Source organism: Chiloscyllium plagiosum, unplaced genomic scaffold (assembly GCF_037043375.1).
Source record: "Chiloscyllium plagiosum isolate Xiang-an unplaced genomic scaffold, Cpla_swu_hap1 HiC_scaffold_17, whole genome shotgun sequence".
NCBI classification, from domain to species: domain Eukaryota; kingdom Metazoa; phylum Chordata; class Chondrichthyes; order Orectolobiformes; family Hemiscylliidae; genus Chiloscyllium; species Chiloscyllium plagiosum.
In genome coordinates this window covers 67,275,461-67,294,723 of record NW_028270155.1, presented here as the reverse complement: position 1 = coordinate 67,294,723, position 19,263 = coordinate 67,275,461, and the positions used below count along the sequence as shown (strand labels likewise).

Here is a 19,263-nt window from a genome sequence, read left to right as displayed (position 1 = left end):
TTCATAGGAATTTAGAAGAATGAGTGGGGATCTTATAGAAACATATACAATTATGAATGGAATAAATAAAATAAAGTAGAGAGGATGTTTCCAGTGGAGGGTGAAACTAGGACAAGAGGGCATTGTCTCAAGATTAGGAGGAGCAGATTTAGGACTGAATTGAGAAGGAACTTTTTCACCTAGCGGGTTGTGAATCTCTGGATTTCCCTGCCCAGTTAAGTAGTTAAGGCTTCCTCAGTAAGTATTTTAAAAGCTAAGATAGATAATGTTTTGAACAGTAAAGGAATTAAAGGATACGGTGAGAGGGCGGGTGAGTGGAGCTGAAACCATGAAAAGATCAGCCATAATTTTATTAAATGGTGGAGCAGGCTCAAAGGGCCAGATGGCCTACCCCTGCTCCTAGTTCTGATGTTCTTCTAACTGCTGTCATAGAAGCTGGTGGAATTTAAATTTAATTAATAAATCTGGAATATAAAATTAGTGATACCTGTTGTCTCTGGTTTTGTTGTAAACAGTCTATCTAGTTAACTAATGTTTTTGGAGAAATTAATCTGCCATCCTTACCTGGTTTAGCCTACATGTGACTCTAAATTCACATCAGAGTTCTCCATATTTGAGTGGTCTAACAAACCACACAATTCAAGGGCAACTTGAGATGGTCAATATACACTGGCATTTCCAATGGTGACCACATCCCATGTAAGAATAAAATAAATCTTACTGGATTATATTGAATTCTAGTTTTCTATTAACCTCCCCTATTTTATGGAATTGCATACACCATTAACCTGCTTGATTGCATAAACTTTCAGTGTACAACTTCATACTGCTCTTAATTACTATTCAAACATTATACTCCTTGTCTTAATTATACACAATTCCAATGTTCTATTCTTTTACATGCAACTTTGCAGTTAATTTCAGGCTGCTATTCTTCTATCACTCTAGTATTCCAAGGGTATTTCTCCTCCTCACTGTTAAAATTCTGACATAATAACAGAATTCCATTATAGAACTCCAAAATACAAACTCCAACCTCCCAGCATAGAACTCCAGTTATGTTTTGCTTTTTGTGTTTCATTTATATAGTATCTTTATAGGAATAAAGTCTTCAAAGATGCTTCACAGCACTTCTATCACATAAAATTTGGCACCAAGTCACATGAGGTGATATAAGGGCAAATGTCAAAACAATTTGGTCATATAGGTAGATTTTGTAGATTGTCCTAAATGAGGAGAGATGGGTAGTGAGGCAGAGAGGATTAATGAAGAAACTGTTGAAGCTGAGGCAGTTGAAATAACAGTCACAAAGGTGGAACAAGTAAAGTTGGGAAGATGGAAGAGGCCATAATTGGAGGAATGCACAGATCTTGAGATGCTGTCTAGCTGGAAATAAGACGAGGGTAGAATTTCATACGGCCTGAGTGACATGGGCTACCACGAGATATGTAGCCGAATTAGGTGAGAAGTCCAACTAGACCATCTCAACGACAGAAGCAAAGTAAGAAACTTCATTGAATTTCACAAGTGGCATGATGAGTTTCTCACTAGGCAGCAGTGAGTTGCCAATTAAAGTGGACTATTGCTTATTAAACACTTTGGTGATGACCGAACTTGTCTAATTAATATTCTTGTGTTCTCATTCTATCCTACTAGACATGCCAAACACAAAATAAATCGAGAAAACTCAATATGAGGGTCAGAGTGGCTACCTAGTGACTTCAGCTCACCTCTAACTCTAAATGACTACTATACTGCGATACAACCAAAATGGCATGATCAACAGGTGGCAGTCGCTTGCACCCCACCTTGTCCAAGGTCATTGGTATCTGGCATTTGCCAACCTATCACGATCACGGTACTTCTCTGTTACACTGACGAGTTGCTCATGAAGCACAGACTTGCACTGCAGGACTGACCCACAACTAACATCAAAAGACCTGTGGCAGGACACCTGGTGCACATAGACAGGCATCCAGTGCCCAGGTCAGGCTAAGCCACATCTCAGGGTTGCTTTTTCGCTCTTTCAGGCTCGCTCATTGAACACCTACTTGCATGCTCAGAACATCATTGTCTTGCATTGCTTTGCCTGCCTGTTAACATGTTGGACTTCAGTCAGAGACAAAGTCTGTTACTACTAGTACTTTGAGATATATGTCTGCACAGACACACAGACAGGCTGCTTGTCATGCTTGACAACAGCAATCTGTCCGTTGGGATACAGACTTGCTATATGGGCATACTGACATGTCAATTTATCATTTAAAGCATTTGCCAGCTGCTTGAGTAGCAAATCCTCCACCCTGCAATTCATTCAAACAAATGACCATGTCGGAAACTATTGACACTGGTTCTCAGTTCATTTTGGGGGGATGAGTCTGCGGTTGGTTAGTAGGGTTTTGGTATCATCAGTCATGGGCCCAGTCTGCATATTGCACACTCCCAGAAATGGCTCAGCATGGGCGGAGTCCACATGCTAGCTTGAGGGGTGAATGCTCAGCATCCACATTTGCTGAATGCTAGGATATTTTAGCATCAAATACACAAAGCAGCTATGTGTAAAGCCTAACCACCTTTAATTTGCAATTACTTCATAGGCCACTTGCTGTGCATGTGAAGTGAAGCTGTTTAGGGGTCAGATTCTGGTCAAAGGGGTTTGCAGAATGCTGACAGTGCTTGCACATTGAACATGAGCACCTCAATAACATGGAATTTACAATGATATTACAAAAGGTCAATGCTGGCTGAAGGGGAAACCATTTTTCATCCAACTTCCAAGGGTTCTCCACACATCGCATTCTCATGTATCATGTAGATGCTATGATGCTCTGCACTGAATGCAGTAAGAAGTATTTGATGTGGGTCTGTGATAGTTGGGTGTTGCAACATGGTAGGCACTTCCTTTTTGATGGTGTTGGGCGGTCACTTAGCTGGCATGGCACCTTCACTGAGTCGCTCAACCTATATGTGGATTTTTCTTGTATTTGTTCATGAGCCAACATTTATTGTCTATCTCGAATTGCCCTTCACCTGAGTGGTTTGCTAGGGGTCTTTCAGAGGGTAGTTAAGAGTCAACAACAATGCTGTGAGTCCAAACTCACTTGAAGGCCAGCGCAGGTAAGGACAACAGATTTCCTTCCTTAAAGGACAACAGTGAACAGTTTTTTAATGACACTAATCAATTGTTAGGTGATTGTCATTAGGCACATTTTTAAAAATTCTAGATTTTAACTGAATTCAAATTTTATCATTTGCGTAGGTGGAATTTGAGTACATGCCCCCAACTCATTAACTTGAGATTCCCATGATAGAGGTATGCCCCTTTTAATCAGTGTGCAGCATGTATCCGGTTATATGGTGAAGTGAGCTTAGTCCTCATCTGCAGGGTACACTGTTGCTGATTATTCTGAGATCTAAGAACTTCTTTCCTTCTCTTCCTATTTAAGGTACTTCCTGCTGAGAGTCATGGGCTCAGACACTGATGGCATGTTAGTCAGTGTGGCTGCCTGCCTAAGAAGATAAATGCAGGAGGACCAGGGCCAATGGCAAGCATAGCAGCAGCAGGCTGGTGTGGAACACCAGAAGGACCCTGCTCAGGGAGACGTTGCAGCTACAGGGATGCTCAGAATGTATGAGGTATGCAGCAGGCCCAGAGTTTCCTTACTCTGACTCCACTTCCTGGGATGAGTGAGATACAATGCCGGCACAAGTTTCGTATGTCCCAGGACCCTCTGATGGAACTCTGATACAGAAGTGGGAGGTCATCCTTTCCTGCTGGCTGTGAAGGTCATTGCTAATGATGAACATGCAACTATGTGAGGTCTCTCAGTCATGCACTCACAAATGTATGAGGACAATGACCAATGCCATCTGAGCAAGGTCACACCATTTAATTTTGCTCTGAATTACAATATCAGTGCTCCGGCCTGGGCAGCTGGATCTTGGTAACATTGCTGGGACCCCCTAGGTGCAGGCTGCCATTAAAAGTACATATTTGGTAGCGAGAGGCAGAATTCATCAACAGAACCTATAGATTGTCATTGCCCAGCAGGGGAACATCACAAACAGGCAAATAATCAGACAAATACAAGTATGAGCAAGTAATGTTCAGGTCAGCTATGATCACCATTATCACTTCATGGACATGTGTGTGTGCAGTAATGCGGCAGATGCCATGACACATGTTTTTTTTGGGGCTAGCGCTTTTGAGGTTTCAGGTGCATTACAAAGTTGGTTACTTGGAGATAAGAGCTACCCATGTGTCCATGGCTTTTGGTGCCATTGCATAACCTCTGATACATGCAGATGCAGATTTAATGCTGCTCATGGCTCAACCACGGTCATGGTGGAATATTATTTAAGATATGGTTCTGTTGCTTGGACCAGGAGTGGGTAGGCCCTCCAATAGGATTTGGATAGATGTGTCATATCATTCTGATGTACTGTGCTCTGATCAGCTGGATGCTTAAGAACTGGGAAACAGGAGCAGCCTTCTGAAAAGGAGGATGAGGACATTAGGGAGGAGGAAGCTGTCATTGTCAGGCACTACAATTTAGAGAAATTGTCTTTGAATCCTACTTCCAATAGATGAGAACTGGATCCAGCAGTCAACTATGGCCTAGAAAATAGTCTTTTGTCGTGATGCCGAAATCTGGTTTGCATTGTTGGAGAAAATATCAGCCTCTATTGGTTTTAATTGTGTACCCTTTTACTTTCTGTAAATACTAGCTCATATTTGTATTTGTTTGAATGTTTGCCTGTATGTGATATTCCCTCACTGGGCAATGACACAGTGCTGACTTGCACTGTGTTCAGATGGGTTGTAGCTGGTGGTGTGGTGGTTAAGTTGTGCCTAGAGTGAGAGAATGGGTTTTTACACATGTGTGAGCATTAGCCATGTCAGCAATGTGATGAGGGCAACATGACATTATGGCTGCTGTGTTCTGACATTGCTGGTGAGGGACAATGCTGATTGGCCAACATTTATCTGGGTGCACAGTGGCCTTTCAAGGATGGTATAGGCGCAAGGGCTATTGGCCTTTCAACAGATATCCACTGAATGTGCTGGGATCAGCCTGGGGTAGGTTGTAAATGAAATCAGCTATAAGAAATGTCACAGGGGCAGGTAGTTAGGTAATTAATGCAGTTCACTTAGTAATAACTTGTTATGCCTCATCATGAAAAGCTCTCCAAATCTCTGAATAACTCAGACGTAGCCAAAAATATATAAGTTTCAGCTCTAAGAATCTGTATCCGAAACAAGACTGTGAATTTCAAAATATCAGGTGCTGACAGAAAGCAAGCACAGAGGTGATGAGTGAATGGAACTTACTGTAAGTTAAGTTTATGGCAGCAGTGTTTTGGATGAGCTCTCATTTATATAGGGTGGAAGATTGGAGGCTGGCCACTAGCACATCAACTGACGTTGTTGGCCTCCTTCTTTAGAGACCGCAATTTCCCTTCCCACGTGGTTAAAAATGCCCTCCAACTCATCACGTCCACATCCCGTACCTCTGCCCTCAAACCCCACCCCTCCAACCATGCCAAGGATAGAACCCCCTGGTGCTCACCTTCCATCCTACTAATCTTTGCATAATCCATATCATCCAATGACATTTCTGCCACCTCCATATGGTCCCCACCACCAGGGATATATTTCCCTCCCCACCCATTTCCGCTTTCCATAAAGACCATTCCCTCCATGACTACCTGGTCAGGTCCATGCCCCCCAACAATCCACCGTCCCTTCCTGGCACCCTCCCCTGCCACTGCAGGAATTGTAAAACCTGCGCCCACACCTCCTCCCTCACCTCCATCCAAGGCTCCAAAGGAGCCTTCCACATCCATCAAAGTTTTACTTGCACATCCTCTAATATCATTTATTGTATCCGTTGCTCCCGATGCAGTCTCCTCTACATTGGGGAGACTGGACGCCTCCTAGCAGAGCGCTTTAGGGAACATCTCCGGGACACCCGCACCAATCAACCCCACCGCCCTGTGGCCCAACATTTCAACTCCCCATCCCACTCTGCCGAGGACATGCAGGTCCTGGGCTTCCTCCACCGCCGCTCCCTCACTACCCAACGCCTGAAGGAAGAATGCCTCATCTTCTGCCTCAGAATACTTCAACCCCAGGGCATCAATGTGACTTCACCGGTTTCCTTGTTTCCCCTTCCCCCACCTCACCCCAGTTCCAACCTTCCAGCTCAGCACTGTCCCCATGACCTGTCCTACCTGCCTATCTTCCTTTCCACCTATCCACTCCACCCTCCTCCCTGACCTATCACCTTCATCCCCACCCCCATTCACACATTGTACTCTTTGCTACCTTCCCCCACCCTCCTCTCTGACCTATCACCTCCATCCCCACTGCCATTCACTTATTGTACTCTATGTTACTTTCTCCCCACCCCCACCCCCCTCTCATTTATCTCTCCATTCTGCGGGCACCCTGTCTCTATTCCTGATGAAGGGCTTTTGCCCGAAATGTCGATTTTCCTGTTCCTCGGATGCTGCCTGACCTGCTGTGCTTTTCCAGCACAGTCTAATCTAGAGTCTCCCCATCAACTGATGCAGAGTTAGGATATTATATTGAACTCATGTGTAAAAGCATTGGAAATATCATTAACCAATTAAACACTGTCATGTAGCCACATCAAGTAGAGACAATTACCTCTATTTCCTTTTCAGATTCAGCTGGTGCAGCTTTTGGCAGTGTGGGGCTACCAAGATGTTGTGGAATGAGTCTGCTTATATTCTGTGCAATCCAGACTAGGACCCCACCTCCAGCACTGTATAGAAAGTGAAAAAATTAATTGCAACAGCCAAAGATATTTTGGGGAACAGCACGATAGTAACTTTCTATAAATTTATTTTAATTTGAACCCTAATCATCCAGACCAGAGACATATATCTAAGTATCACGCATCTGGAATAGATTTAAAATTTCAGGAGCTAATGGAGGCTGGTCAAAGAAGCAAGAAAGTTAAGGGTCAATGAGTTTTCAGGACAACCAGAATTAACAGAAAATTACATCATTGACCTTAAAGAGAATGTTAAGATGAGACATAGAGCTAGTTAATAAGAATGCAGTCATTGGCTTTAGCAACAGTAATTCTACCAAATGAAAAAGTAAGAGAAAGGGAGGGAATATAAGAAAGATAGAAGAAGAGGGAAAAAAAGATAGTGAAAGACATAGAAAGAGACTGATGGATAGCAAGGGATAGTGTGGTCATTGGACATAGCAGGAGCATTGAGAATAATGTGATTGGAAAAACAAGCAAGAATGAATGTGTGGAAAACCTTTCTATGCAGTGATTAATGAGGGTCTGGAATGCACTGTCTGAGAATGTGGTTAAACCATAATCATTCACACTTTTAAAGTAGAATTGAACAGTCTGAGAGAGAAAAAAATTGCAGGGCTATGGGGAAAAGGAAGAGGTGTGGGACTAGGTAAGTCACTCTATATATGGATACAATAGCCAAATGACAGTCTTCTCCACCATAACCATTCCATGATTCTACACGTCACTGGTCAAGCCAGATTCAAACTCCATATAAAAGGCAAGATCTTAAAGCTGTAATACACATAAACAGCATTCGATATTCAGAAAAAAGAAGCGTGGACATTAGTAATGTGTTACTGCCATAGGGTACAAGACAGAAAACATAATCTCTTCTATCAAGTTCTCTGAATTTTAACAAACAATTTTCATCACAAACAAATCCCTGTTGCAACAAAGCATAAGCTGCAACAATCTGTGCCTCATACCTTGTTTCTGCGCTAGGTACTGACACCTGGTCAGGTTCAGCCTGTGTTTCTCCTGGGTTAGAAGGGATATCTGAAATAGAAACAACTCAAGTCAGATTAGGTTAGAAGGCTTTGCTTAGTCTCCAATTTATCAATGCAATAAATATTCTGCAAGGTTGTTTTCATAAGTGAAAAAAATGTTATAACAAAAACAAAATCACATTGAGAAAAAGGTGATTGAATGACATGAGGAAAACATTTTTATGCAGTGATTAATGAGGATCCGGAATGCATTGTTCGAGAATGTGGTGAAAGCATAATCATTCACAGTTTTAAAGCAGAATTGAACAACCTGAGAGAAAAACAATTGCAGGGCTATAGAGAAAGGTAAAGGAGTGGGACTAGGTAAGTTACTCCTGCAGAGATCAGGCATGGATACAATAGCCAAATGACAGTCTCTTTCCTCCTGAGACATTAACATCAGTGAGTAATCTATCGAGAGTAAGCTCAGGGTCACATTCTGGTGAGCACAGCACTGACACAATGCAGCTAGAGGAGGAAGAAATGTTTGAGATCGCTGACAAACCTCTGAGTTTTTCTATTCTGCCTCCAGGGCACACTACCAAGTGAAGGGCAAGAAAAGAAGAGCCTCCCATCCCAGGCTCATCTCTATCAGGGCCTTGAACCACATCTCTGAGGAAGAACAGTCGCAAACTTTAAAGGATACACCATCAAGGCCTTCCTGCCACTGATCACTAGTGCAGACATTCACTTTGGTGGGTAATCTAAAGTAGCCTCAGTGTCACATTCTGGTCAGCACAGCAGTAAAACAGGCTCACAGCTATAGGAAAAAGAAGCAGCCAAGGTCTTGAAGACCTGAAGGACTATTGGAGAACAGTACAAATGATAAGCCTCTGGACTCAACCATAATGGGTTCATAGAGATGCATCAATAAGTGGGAGAACATCTGGCAGAAATGCCAAGGAGTTTTAGCAGACTAAAGTGAATGGCAGCTAGCTCAAGTTCTTTCTGATGTTTTGGCTGTAGAATGCAAGTGCATGGCTGCCTACACAGAATGAGTGTAGCCTCTGCAGAGCCAGATCCAGCAGAACAATCAATAACAAGTTGAAATCACTTCAGCTATGAATGCATTCATTCTCTGGATAAGAGAGAGGAAGCTGAGAGGCCTTGACCTTCCTCCGGGTGCCCCAGCTTCTCAAGGGATGAGAGAGGCGCCAGTGCACTCTGACAAGAAGAACAAATGATAGACCCGGAGATTGTCATCTCAGGATTATCCTGAGGTGTCCTGCTATATTACCTCCACTCTGCCAAGGATCAAAATGCCTGCAGCAGGTTATATGTGCTCCTGTGGGGGCTGGAGCCCTAGCCCTAGATGACCAACAACTGCCTGCTAAGCCATTTGAGGTAAGGTAATAAAACAGTCAGCTTGCTTTTTCATCACTTCAAACAACCGTTCTAAGGTTTCTTTCAATCTATTAACACTTATGACTTTTTTTTTCTTGTCGATGTCCTTGAGGTGTGCTGATCATCAAACATACATAAGCAGGGCCAAGAGATTAAGGCTATCATTTTCTGCTGTCCTCTGGATGAACATGACGTCTTGAAAGCAGGAATTAAAATAAAATGTTTGGGTTTTGAAAGTCAATCAGGATAGTTTAGTCCCCCGACATTCTGCAATAGAGGAATGCTCCTTGCAAATTGAGCTTGGAGTCATTTAAATACAGTCCCCCTATAATCCTGCATAACTACATATTGATGCTCTGGCCAGGAAACTGTACAGAAGGTTATTGGCTCCAGGGAATTAATTAATTTACAATTAATAGCAAACAAAGCATCTCAGTGTTTTAAACGTAAAAAATAAGTATTCCCTTGAGGAATTCAGAAGAATTCAGGGCCAGCACCAGCTCAGTGAAACTAGCTGGTTGGGAAGAAACTGGAATTGTGTTGTGATTAGGCATTTACAAGCAGTCTCAGGAATTCTGGGGAGTACAGTCTTGGGAGAAAAACTTCAATTATCAGGAGGTAAACAGTTATGGCTGGCTGAATTGGAGCAGTGTTTGAGGACATTCAGAGGCTAGAATTTCAGGTGAAGATTTGATATCCCTTGTGAAAGAGGCAAGGTTTCAAAGAGATTTAGTGATACAGTGTCATTAATGTCTTGGTGGGAAACTAGTGAAACATGTTATGATCTGCACCTGCTCTGTGATGCACTTCATGTGGCATTCCACCATAATTTTATCTGTTAACCCTTTTTCATTACATGTTAATTTTGGATGTTGGAGTGTAAGTTGTATATATATTGTAGATTGTTTTTATTTTCTAACCTAGTACAGTATATTTTGTTTGTTTCAAAACTGTGGAATCTTTTAGCTTTCGTCTCTAAGTAACTAGGATTTCAAAATTAGTCTACTTTTAAACAGAAAAGTTACTAGTTCCTAACAAAACCATAACATAAATGTAGCAGTCTCATTCAAGATCATAACACAGACTTAGGGATTCAATCTGGAATTGTAGCAATACATGCAATGTGTTCACTTTCTACATCTTCTAAGTTTCATCTTGAAGCACACTTTAACACACATGAGGTATGATCAGGAACATTACTGAACATGATCAGAACACACCAAATCAGGAATAAGGAAATAATGGGCAGAAAAGAAAGAATTTTAATTAGCTACATATCTTTAACATCATTATGAAAAAAAAACTATTCAATGGGCAACAACAATTAATTTGGAAATAAACAACATGCATAGATATTATTCTTACTGCTGTAAGGGGACTATTTGAGTTCTGTATTGTGAGATATGATGAAATGTTAATTGAGAAACACTGTATGTAATGGGTCACATAATTTGAGGATGATAGCATCAGTTAAAGTATCAACAGGATGCCAAAGAAACTCACTATTTTAAATGTACACTAAACATGGTCAAACTCACCTGTTTCATTTTTAGGTAAGGAGGCTTGTTCTGTATTTTCTGTAAAGTTCTCTGTTTTCTATGTTGAAAATATAAACAGAAGACCAGTTGGAAGAGTGAGAAGTGAATCTTGAATCATTTTGGACTAGTATTGTGAATATGTGATCACTAAATTAGCATTTGGCACTCTTTATAAAAAAAAATTAAAAACAGACATTGCAATAAAACAATTAATTAAATAAAGAAAAGAACATAAGCATAATTGAATTCTCACTGAGGAGTTGGCCATTACACCCCCAAACCAGTAAAAGTGGAAACTAGACAATACTCAGTCCCAGTTGAAAATGTTTCATGTTATTTACATTTCCATGTCAATCTGTTACCCTTTAATCACATCCAAAAGGTTGATCCCCATAGCATAAATAATGATCAGAAATTAAAGGGGCATTCCAGAGAAATGTTTAAAATAAGAAGTTACATCTCAAGTTGCATCTTTTCATTATTCTGGATCATTTGACAGACATTGAAATAGTAATGACCAGAGAAGCCACTATCACTGCATTCCCTCCACAAAATAAAGATTCTGTCCAATGTACCTTTTACTGACCTGGAGGCAGAACATGTTACCCCCACAACCTTTAGTAGAGGGGAAAAAGTATAGCTGCATTTAAGAGGAAAGTAGGAATGAAAAAAAGATAAAATTATGCTGATAGGGTTTTGTGAAGAGGGTGAAGTGAATGTTCACGTGGAGTGTTAACACTGGCATGGATCAGCTGGGCCAAATGACCTGTTTTAGTTCAATGTAGAAACATTCTGTGAGGTTATGCAGTTATGGTTTAGCTGGAGACAAGGTATGTCTAGGTACTTCAATATACCAATGTGAGGTACAACCAATTTGAAGAGCTTGATATATGTCACTCAACAGGTTTGTGATTCCTTGTTTTGTCAATTAAAGCATGTTAACATGCAATTGGAATATACCTGTATGACATACCTCTTCTTGTAGTTCCTCTGCAGGTTGAGAGGTACTCTTAACTTCAGGTGTGATCTCCAGATGCTTGACTGGCTGAGGTGGTTGTGGGGCAACTTTTGCTATCCAGGTAAACATCCTGTTTTAGGAGAGAGGACACAATAAATTAGCCAAATTAAACATTAAGATTGTAAACATTGTTATTATGGTAATGGTAAAAATGGACAACCAATTTTCAACTTCCACCATCTGAATTTTTTAAAAAATATTTTTTTATTCAAAAAAAGGAACATTTTTTCCTTTTGAATATTACAAGTACAGAACCAAACAATTCAATGTTAAAAAACAAACCCACTAATTACATGGATAAATAAATAGTAACTAATAACCAAGCTAAAAATGGAAAATCTTTATTAATAATAATAATAATAATAACCATAACAGCTCAGCGAAACAAAGCAATAGCCCTTGATCATCAAGCACATAAGTTTATTCATATGTTCATAGTTCCTCCCCTCTGGATACCAGATTCATTACATAGTATTATCATGGCTCTTATTAGTATGGTGGACAATCCATACCCAGGTGGTCCAAAAAGGGCCACCATGACTTATAGAAATTCTCAATTTTATGGTGCACCATACTCGTCAGAAAGTCCAAGGGGATGTGCTCTATGACTAGCTTACGCCAGCCTGTCAGACCTGGGGGATTTTCTGACACCCACCCTAATAAAATGTTCTTGCTTGCACAAAAAGTGAGGAAAGTGAAAATCCTTTTTTTTTTAGGAAAACACCCGAGTGGCTAGTGACAAACACTGCCCTTCACATAAAAGGACAATGCTGTGTAAGTGTCTGATTTATTTCTTTTTTTTTCTCTTTTTTTTTCTTTTTGTTTTGTCTTTTTTTTTTAACCCCCTACACTACCGCCTAACTGCGGTAGTGCTTATTTTACCCCAGCACCCATGGTGTGTGTGTATAGGTGTGAGACACAGTGAAAGACACAAAGTGTATGAATCTTTATTCAAATTCCACCACCAGGAAGATAGGAAAACACCCGGGTGGCCAGTGACAAACACTGCCCTTCACATCAAAGGGCAGTGCTGTGTGATCAAAAACAGTGAAGGGGAGGGTAGGGACTAAATCAAAATAGAGTTGGAGGGAGAAATGATGCACTCCACTCCCTGTGGCGCCCACCTCTCCCTGAACAACTCCAGGGTGTTGGTCGACACCGCGTGCTCCTTCTCCAAGGACACCCAGGCTCTAACGTAACCGCGGAAGAGGGGCAGGCATGAAAATCCTTTTATTGTGTGCATCCAATGAAAGTGAATTAACAAAGCCAAGAAGAAGAGATACCGGATCCATCTCCACCTCTGTCCCCAAGGCCTTCTCTATTTCACCTACCATAGTGTTCCAGGATGCCTGCAGTCTGTGGCAGGACCAAAGACAATGAATAAGCGTGTCCATGCTCTCTTTACATTTATGACACATAGGAGATGCTTCCGTGTTAAATTTAGCAAGGCAGTCTGGGGCCAAATGGACAGATATCCTCTCATATTTCAGAAGAGATATCAACATTCAGCTCCCTCTCCCATACCTTACAGAGCCATTTGGACTAGTCCGAGGTACTCTCTCCCCAATAGACGATAAGAGTCGCTAACAGATAATGTACCCTCAGCACTCAACGCCCTCTTCTGCATGTCGGACCTATAAGAATCAGAAGTGTGGTCTCTTTTTGGATGAAATTTGTAATTTGAAAGAAATGAAAGCTGTCCCGACTGGGCAATTCATATTTCTGAGCCAACTGGTCAAAGGACATCGATATGTCCCCATCATATAAATCACCCAGGCCAGACACGCCCCTAACTGCCCATTGTTTAAACCCAGAGTCCATTACCCCTGGCTGAAAGTCCAGCATACCAACTGTGGGTGTCAAAAAAGAGGTTTTGGCAATATTGCCCTCACTCTGACGCATTGTGCTCCATGCCTTGACAATATTGATGACTATTGAAGTCTGGAAGGTAATTGCAATTTAATCTGCGATACGAGATAAAAGAACTGAACCAGTCGATCAGTCTTCTAAATATTTGCTTAGTAAAAAGTAGAGGATGTATTCACATAGGATATAACAGGCGGGGTAGAATGTTCATTTTAATGAGGGCTATCTGCTGTAACCAAGAGATCGGGAACACCTCCCATCTATGAAGGTCCTGCTTGATTCTGTTGAATAAATGGGCAAAATTGGCTTTAAATAGCCGATCAAAAACGGGAGTAATAAATATACCTAAGTAGAGAAAGCCCTTCTGCAACCATCTAAGGGGGAACTGAGATCCGTTCTCAGGACGAGGCACTCTCAGGAGACCACCTATGGGCATGGCCTCTGACTTCGCAAAATTGATCTTGTAACCCAAGAAGCCCAAAATAAATTGATGCATTATATCAGGTGTGGCACTGAGACTGTTGGGTTTGATAAGAAGGTAAGAACGTCATCCCCTTACAGTGTGATCTTATGTGACTTTGTCCCCATTTCCGGAGCAATTTATTGGGACCCCTACATATTGCATCTGTGGTTCGATCACCAATGTGAAAAGCAGTGGTGACAAGGGACAGCCCCTACAAAAATTGAAATTGCTTGACCGTATGCCATTGGTGAGGACCATGGCAACAGGATCACTATACAAAACCCCCACCCACCTGATGAAGGTCTCGCCCGGGCCAAACTGCTTTAAAGTACGAAAAAGATATGGCCACTCGACCCTGTCAAATGACTTTTCCGCATCTAAGGAAATCACCAATCCCTGTACCGATCGCTGTATGTACCGTTGACATACTTGAATCATGTTAAGTAATCTCCTGACATTATCCGTCGATCTGGAACCTTTTATGAACCTCATCTGGTTCTCCTTAATGATGAAGGGCAGTACAGTTTCTAGCATTAATAGCAGAGCCTTAGATAGAACTTTGAAGTCAACATTCAGGAGTGAAGTAGACCTATAGGAAGCTCAATCTTCTTAGGACTTCCCTTTTTTAAGAATGAGAGAAATGTTCATCCCCCTTAGAGATAGTGGGAGGAGGCCATGACTATGTGAGTCGTTAAATATACTAAGCATTGACCCTGACAATATACTTACAAATTCCTTACAGAACTCACTGGGGAGCCCATCAGGACCCAGTGCCTTTCCATTCTGGAGCTGCCTCACAGCCTCCTGCACCTCTTGCTCTGACATTGGGTCATTGAGGAGAGACTCTTGTTCAGAGGTCACTCCCAGAAGGTCCAAATTCGTAAAAAAAAGACTTCACCCTAACCTGCCTACTCTCACAGCTTTCAGATTGATATGATTCAGAGTAAAATTTCTGGAATGCTGCATTAATCCTTTCAGAATTGTAGGTCAAATTTCCAGTGTCCTCTCTGATTGAGGTAATGGCTTGGGGTCACTCCTTTTCCTAGCAAGGTACGCTAGGTACTTGCCCAGCTTATCCCCATGCTCAAACAGCCTTTGACTTGCAAATGTAAGCTCCCTCTTGGCTGTCCGTGTGAGCATGGAGTTCAGTGTAGACCGAAGTGCCATGAACCTCTGCATTTAGCCAATGAGGGCCTGTCAAAGTATGCCTTTTCAGATACTTTCAGACATGTCTCGAGCAAGCATTGCTGCTCACCTGTCTGTCGCTTCTTACTGGCTGAATAGGAAACAACCAACTCCCTAGCAGAGGCTTTAGCTGTTTCCCAAAGAATGGATGGGCTACTGAGCCTGAATTAATATCTAAGAAAGCCCTGAACTCAGTAGAAAAGAATTCAATAAGCTTGCTATCCTTGAGGATAACGGGGTCCAGTTGTCACTGCCTCGATCCTACCACCATATCCTTACTCTTAACTATTAAGTACACTGGGGCGTGATCGGAAATAGTGATATTGCCAATTGCATTTGATGCCACTGAGCCCAGATGTGCTGCGGGGGTCAGACAAAGATCAATCCTGGTATGGCATTTATGTGGGTTCAAAAAGAATGTGAAGTTCCTGCCAATAGGGTGAAGGTGTCTCCAAACATCTACCAACCCCAATTCAGCACACAGATCCTTAATTGTTTAGACTGCAGAGAAGATATGGGTGGGCCTTTGGGCAATCTGTCTACCGTAGGGTCTATTAGACAATTGAAATCCCCCCCTACAATAATATGTTGAGATGCAAGGTTAACCAATCTAGAAAGTGCTTCTGTCAAGAATTTATGGGGTGGGCTGGGAGACAGTAAACATTTAAGATCCTGTATTCTTCCCCATGTATCAAAGCTTTAAGAATTATACATCTCCAGTGTGTGTCTTTAATACACTCTAATAACTTAAATGGGAAACTCTTTCTAACTAAAATGGCCACCCCTCTACTCATCATATTGAAAGATGAAAAATAAACCCGGTCATACCATTCTGTTGCAGCTTCAAATGCTCTGCATCATCCAAGTGTGATTTTTGTAATAAGGCAACATTCACCCTCCCCTTTTAAGGCTGGAAAGTACCTTCTTCCTCTTGACAGGTGAATGACACTCTTTAATGCACCACTAAAACACATCCTTAGCCATAACCTTGTATAGCACCATTTAGACTCCAGAGAGGAAGAACCCAAATTACAGATCGCTGAGCTTTAATGCAAAAGAGTTCACAAACCCAAAAACTACACAGACTAAAATGACTATGGCTAACAAATCTTCAAAACTTACAAAAGTATATATAGCAAAACAGAAAAACAAAAAACTGCCAAAGGCACCGACTGGAGGAATTTGCCCTCCATTCAAAGGGGGTACCTACACAACCATACAACCCTATCAACCATCCCAACCACCCTCTTAACTCCTACCAGTTAGGGTCGCACCACACACACCGACCACCCAGTAGATAAAAAACACACCAAGAACAAGGTTAGTACTATAGACAAGTAAACTAAAAATAAATATGTCACCCATCCCTTAACATGACTCAGAGATTAAAGGTAAGTACTCAATCCATCCCTGACATCATTTCACGCAACTTATTACCAGAGGAGAGAGAGAGAGAGAGAGAGAGAGAAGGAGAGAGAGAGAGAGAGAGAGAAGGAGAGAGAGAGAGAAGGAGAGAGAGAGAGAGAGAGGAGAGAGAGAGAGAGAGGAGAGAGTGCCAGTGCCAGTATATCCTTCCTGAGGTGTGGGGCCCAAAACTGGACACAGTATTCTAAATGGAGCCTAACCAGAGCTTTATAAAGTCTCGGTGGCACATCACTGCTTTTACATTCCAACCCTCTTGAGATGACTTATTACCAGAAAGGAGATTCCACCAAATCCTTTTTTAAAGAAGAACTAACCCGAACAGCTTTGACATCTTCGCCTATTCGGCCATTCGACTTAAGTCAACGTATCCACAAAGTTCTTCGCTTTCTCTGGCGAGTCGAACAAATGTATGCATCCATTATGATTGATCCAGAGCACTGCTGGATATCTCAGTGAATACTGGATCCCAAGCTCACTCAATCTCCTCTTGTCGCCATCATAGGGCTTCCTTTTCTGAACCACTGCTGCCGAGAAGTCTTGAAAAAACATGACCCTGGAGCCGCCACATACCAATGCCCTCGGGTCCCTCCCCTGGGCTCTAGAGGCTTCCATGACATTCTGCTTGTCTTTATAATGATGGAACCTTACCAGGACGGGGCATGGGCACTGATCTGCACCCGGTTTTCGTGCCGCAATCCGGTGGGTTCTCTCAATTGTTATCCTTTGCTTCTCAGCCTCCAAACCAAGGAACTCTGCGAACCACTTCTTGAAGAACACCACCGGTTGCTCACCTTCCATGCCCTCTGGTTTCCCAACCACGCGCAGGTTCATTCTTCTGGCCCTGTTTTCAACATTGTTTACCAGATCCAACAGACCACAGACCTGTATTTCCAGGGCCTCAATCCAGCTCTTGCAGGAGTCAGCCTCTGAATCTACACCTGCAGCCTGGCGCTTGAGTTCATCGATCCTTTTTCCCAGGTCTTGCAGCATAGCAGATTCAGGAGCCAGTTTTTCTTCAATTTTGTCCTCGGTCTGCTTCCCTAAGACTTTGCCAGATTTGGCCAGCTCCTCAACCAGGGTCTGGCGAGTAAGCTTCAGAGGGCTAGGTCGTGGCCCCAGCCCTGGTTGAGCTTCCTCCTTTTTTTTGGCATTCTCCAGCTGCAAGGGCAAAGGTAAGTCTTTTTTTTCAGGTTTCTAGCTCCTTTGCTGTGTTTTTACTCACAATAAAGTTTATGGGATGGGTTCAAGCTCCATTGGGTCGATGCTGTAGCACAGAGGCCAGCAAACATGATCCTAACAGGATGCCGCCATCTGAATTTTAATGCTGTGACTTTCCAGGGACTAAATTAATTTTAAGGAAGGAAAACGGTAACTTAAGATGGCTGCAGTAGTCACCTAATCAGATTGTTCCAAGCTCATGAAATGATTAATAAACAAGAATTAACCTGAGTTGAAATTAACTGTCATAAAAAGTCTGATATGTGTCTCCTGTTTGATTTACATCTCTCAAAAATTTGACATGTGGGATGAAAGTCACTTGCAGTTTATCCAGCTTGAAAAACTGGAAATGTACACAACTGTATCTCAGGCATTAACTTTTTTTCTCTAGTGAGCTAGAGAAGAAGAATGAATTTTTAACAGCAGGATTGGAAGACTCTCTTTATTACTATTTTGCTCAGCTTCTGACAACATCCAATGAAAAGTATATTGGAGAAACATTCATTCACTGAGAACTCAAATTAAAGTTCATGTTTTGTTACTGCTGATGATACAAGTCATTAATTTAACAACTGTGGTCTCATGTTAAAACCTGACACCTCAAGGACTCTCAAGACTTTTTAAAACTAAATGCTCTTGTTCTTCCGTTGGTACTAGACATTTTCCTTTTTAAACTTTATACTGTGTTTGATTGTGTGTTTGATATCATGTTTCATTATTTTTATGGGATTAGATAATTAATAAAATTTTTTTCTTTCACTCTGCAACTTTGCAATCAAGTCTTTAAATTTGCCTTGCACGAGATTAAAATTGAAGTGTGAAATAGCTGTATGCGAAAAAGAATTAAATGTCTTTTTGTGGCCAACTGAGGGGTTAAAAGGAAGGGAGCTGATTCACTCTTCTTCACTTGGTCAGAACAAAAGGGGTGAGTAGGTTGTCAGTAGGTATGATATTGTGACCACATTAATGTATCAGAATATGTTCATACAAACATCAAATATAAAACAGACCATTGCTTCTACAAAATAATGATGTCACAGGTCCTGCTTTCAAGCAGAACGCCTGCTAAAGCATTAGGAAGATTCAGAATTAGAACAACAAACTTGGACCATGGAAGAAGGAGAAATATTAAAATGTTAATACTGCAAATAAAATCCCCATTCCTGAGGTCTTGGAGATTGGTTTCAGAAAGTAGGGCAATTAATGCCATGGAGGTGCATCAGAATGACTCAAGTTTATGAAAGTTTTTGGAGTAATTCTCCACCAGGTCAATTCTCCACCAGTGCATATTCAAGAGACATACAAAACTGAAGTAATTAGGATTTGGAGATGCCGGTGTTGGACTGGGATGTACAAAGTTAAAAATCACACAACA

At 41.7% G+C, this 19,263-nt stretch overlaps 1 protein-coding gene across 8 annotated transcripts in view; it reads right to left on the bottom strand.

Annotated features, from left to right (window-relative positions):
• LOC122558548 (cyclic nucleotide-gated channel beta-1-like) overlaps nucleotides 1–19,263 on the bottom strand; it is a 204,313-nt gene that overhangs the window by 170,779 nt on the left and 14,271 nt on the right. For 7 of the 8 annotated variants that reach the window (XM_087996039.1, XM_087996043.1, XM_087996041.1 and 4 more), the window contains 4 exons: nucleotides 11,687–11,801; nucleotides 10,714–10,771; nucleotides 7,772–7,841; nucleotides 6,674–6,791 (listed from right to left, as the gene is read on the bottom strand). In XM_087996039.1, the coding sequence (XP_087852165.1) occupies nucleotides 6,674–6,791; nucleotides 7,772–7,841; nucleotides 10,714–10,771; nucleotides 11,687–11,800 (360 nt within the window). In that variant the 5' untranslated portion in view covers nucleotide 11,801. Of the gene's footprint in view, nucleotides 1–6,673; nucleotides 6,792–7,771; nucleotides 7,842–10,713; nucleotides 10,772–11,686; nucleotides 11,802–13,255; nucleotides 13,343–19,263 lie in introns of those variants that run through there. The other variant, XM_087996040.1, reaches the window with a different exon arrangement.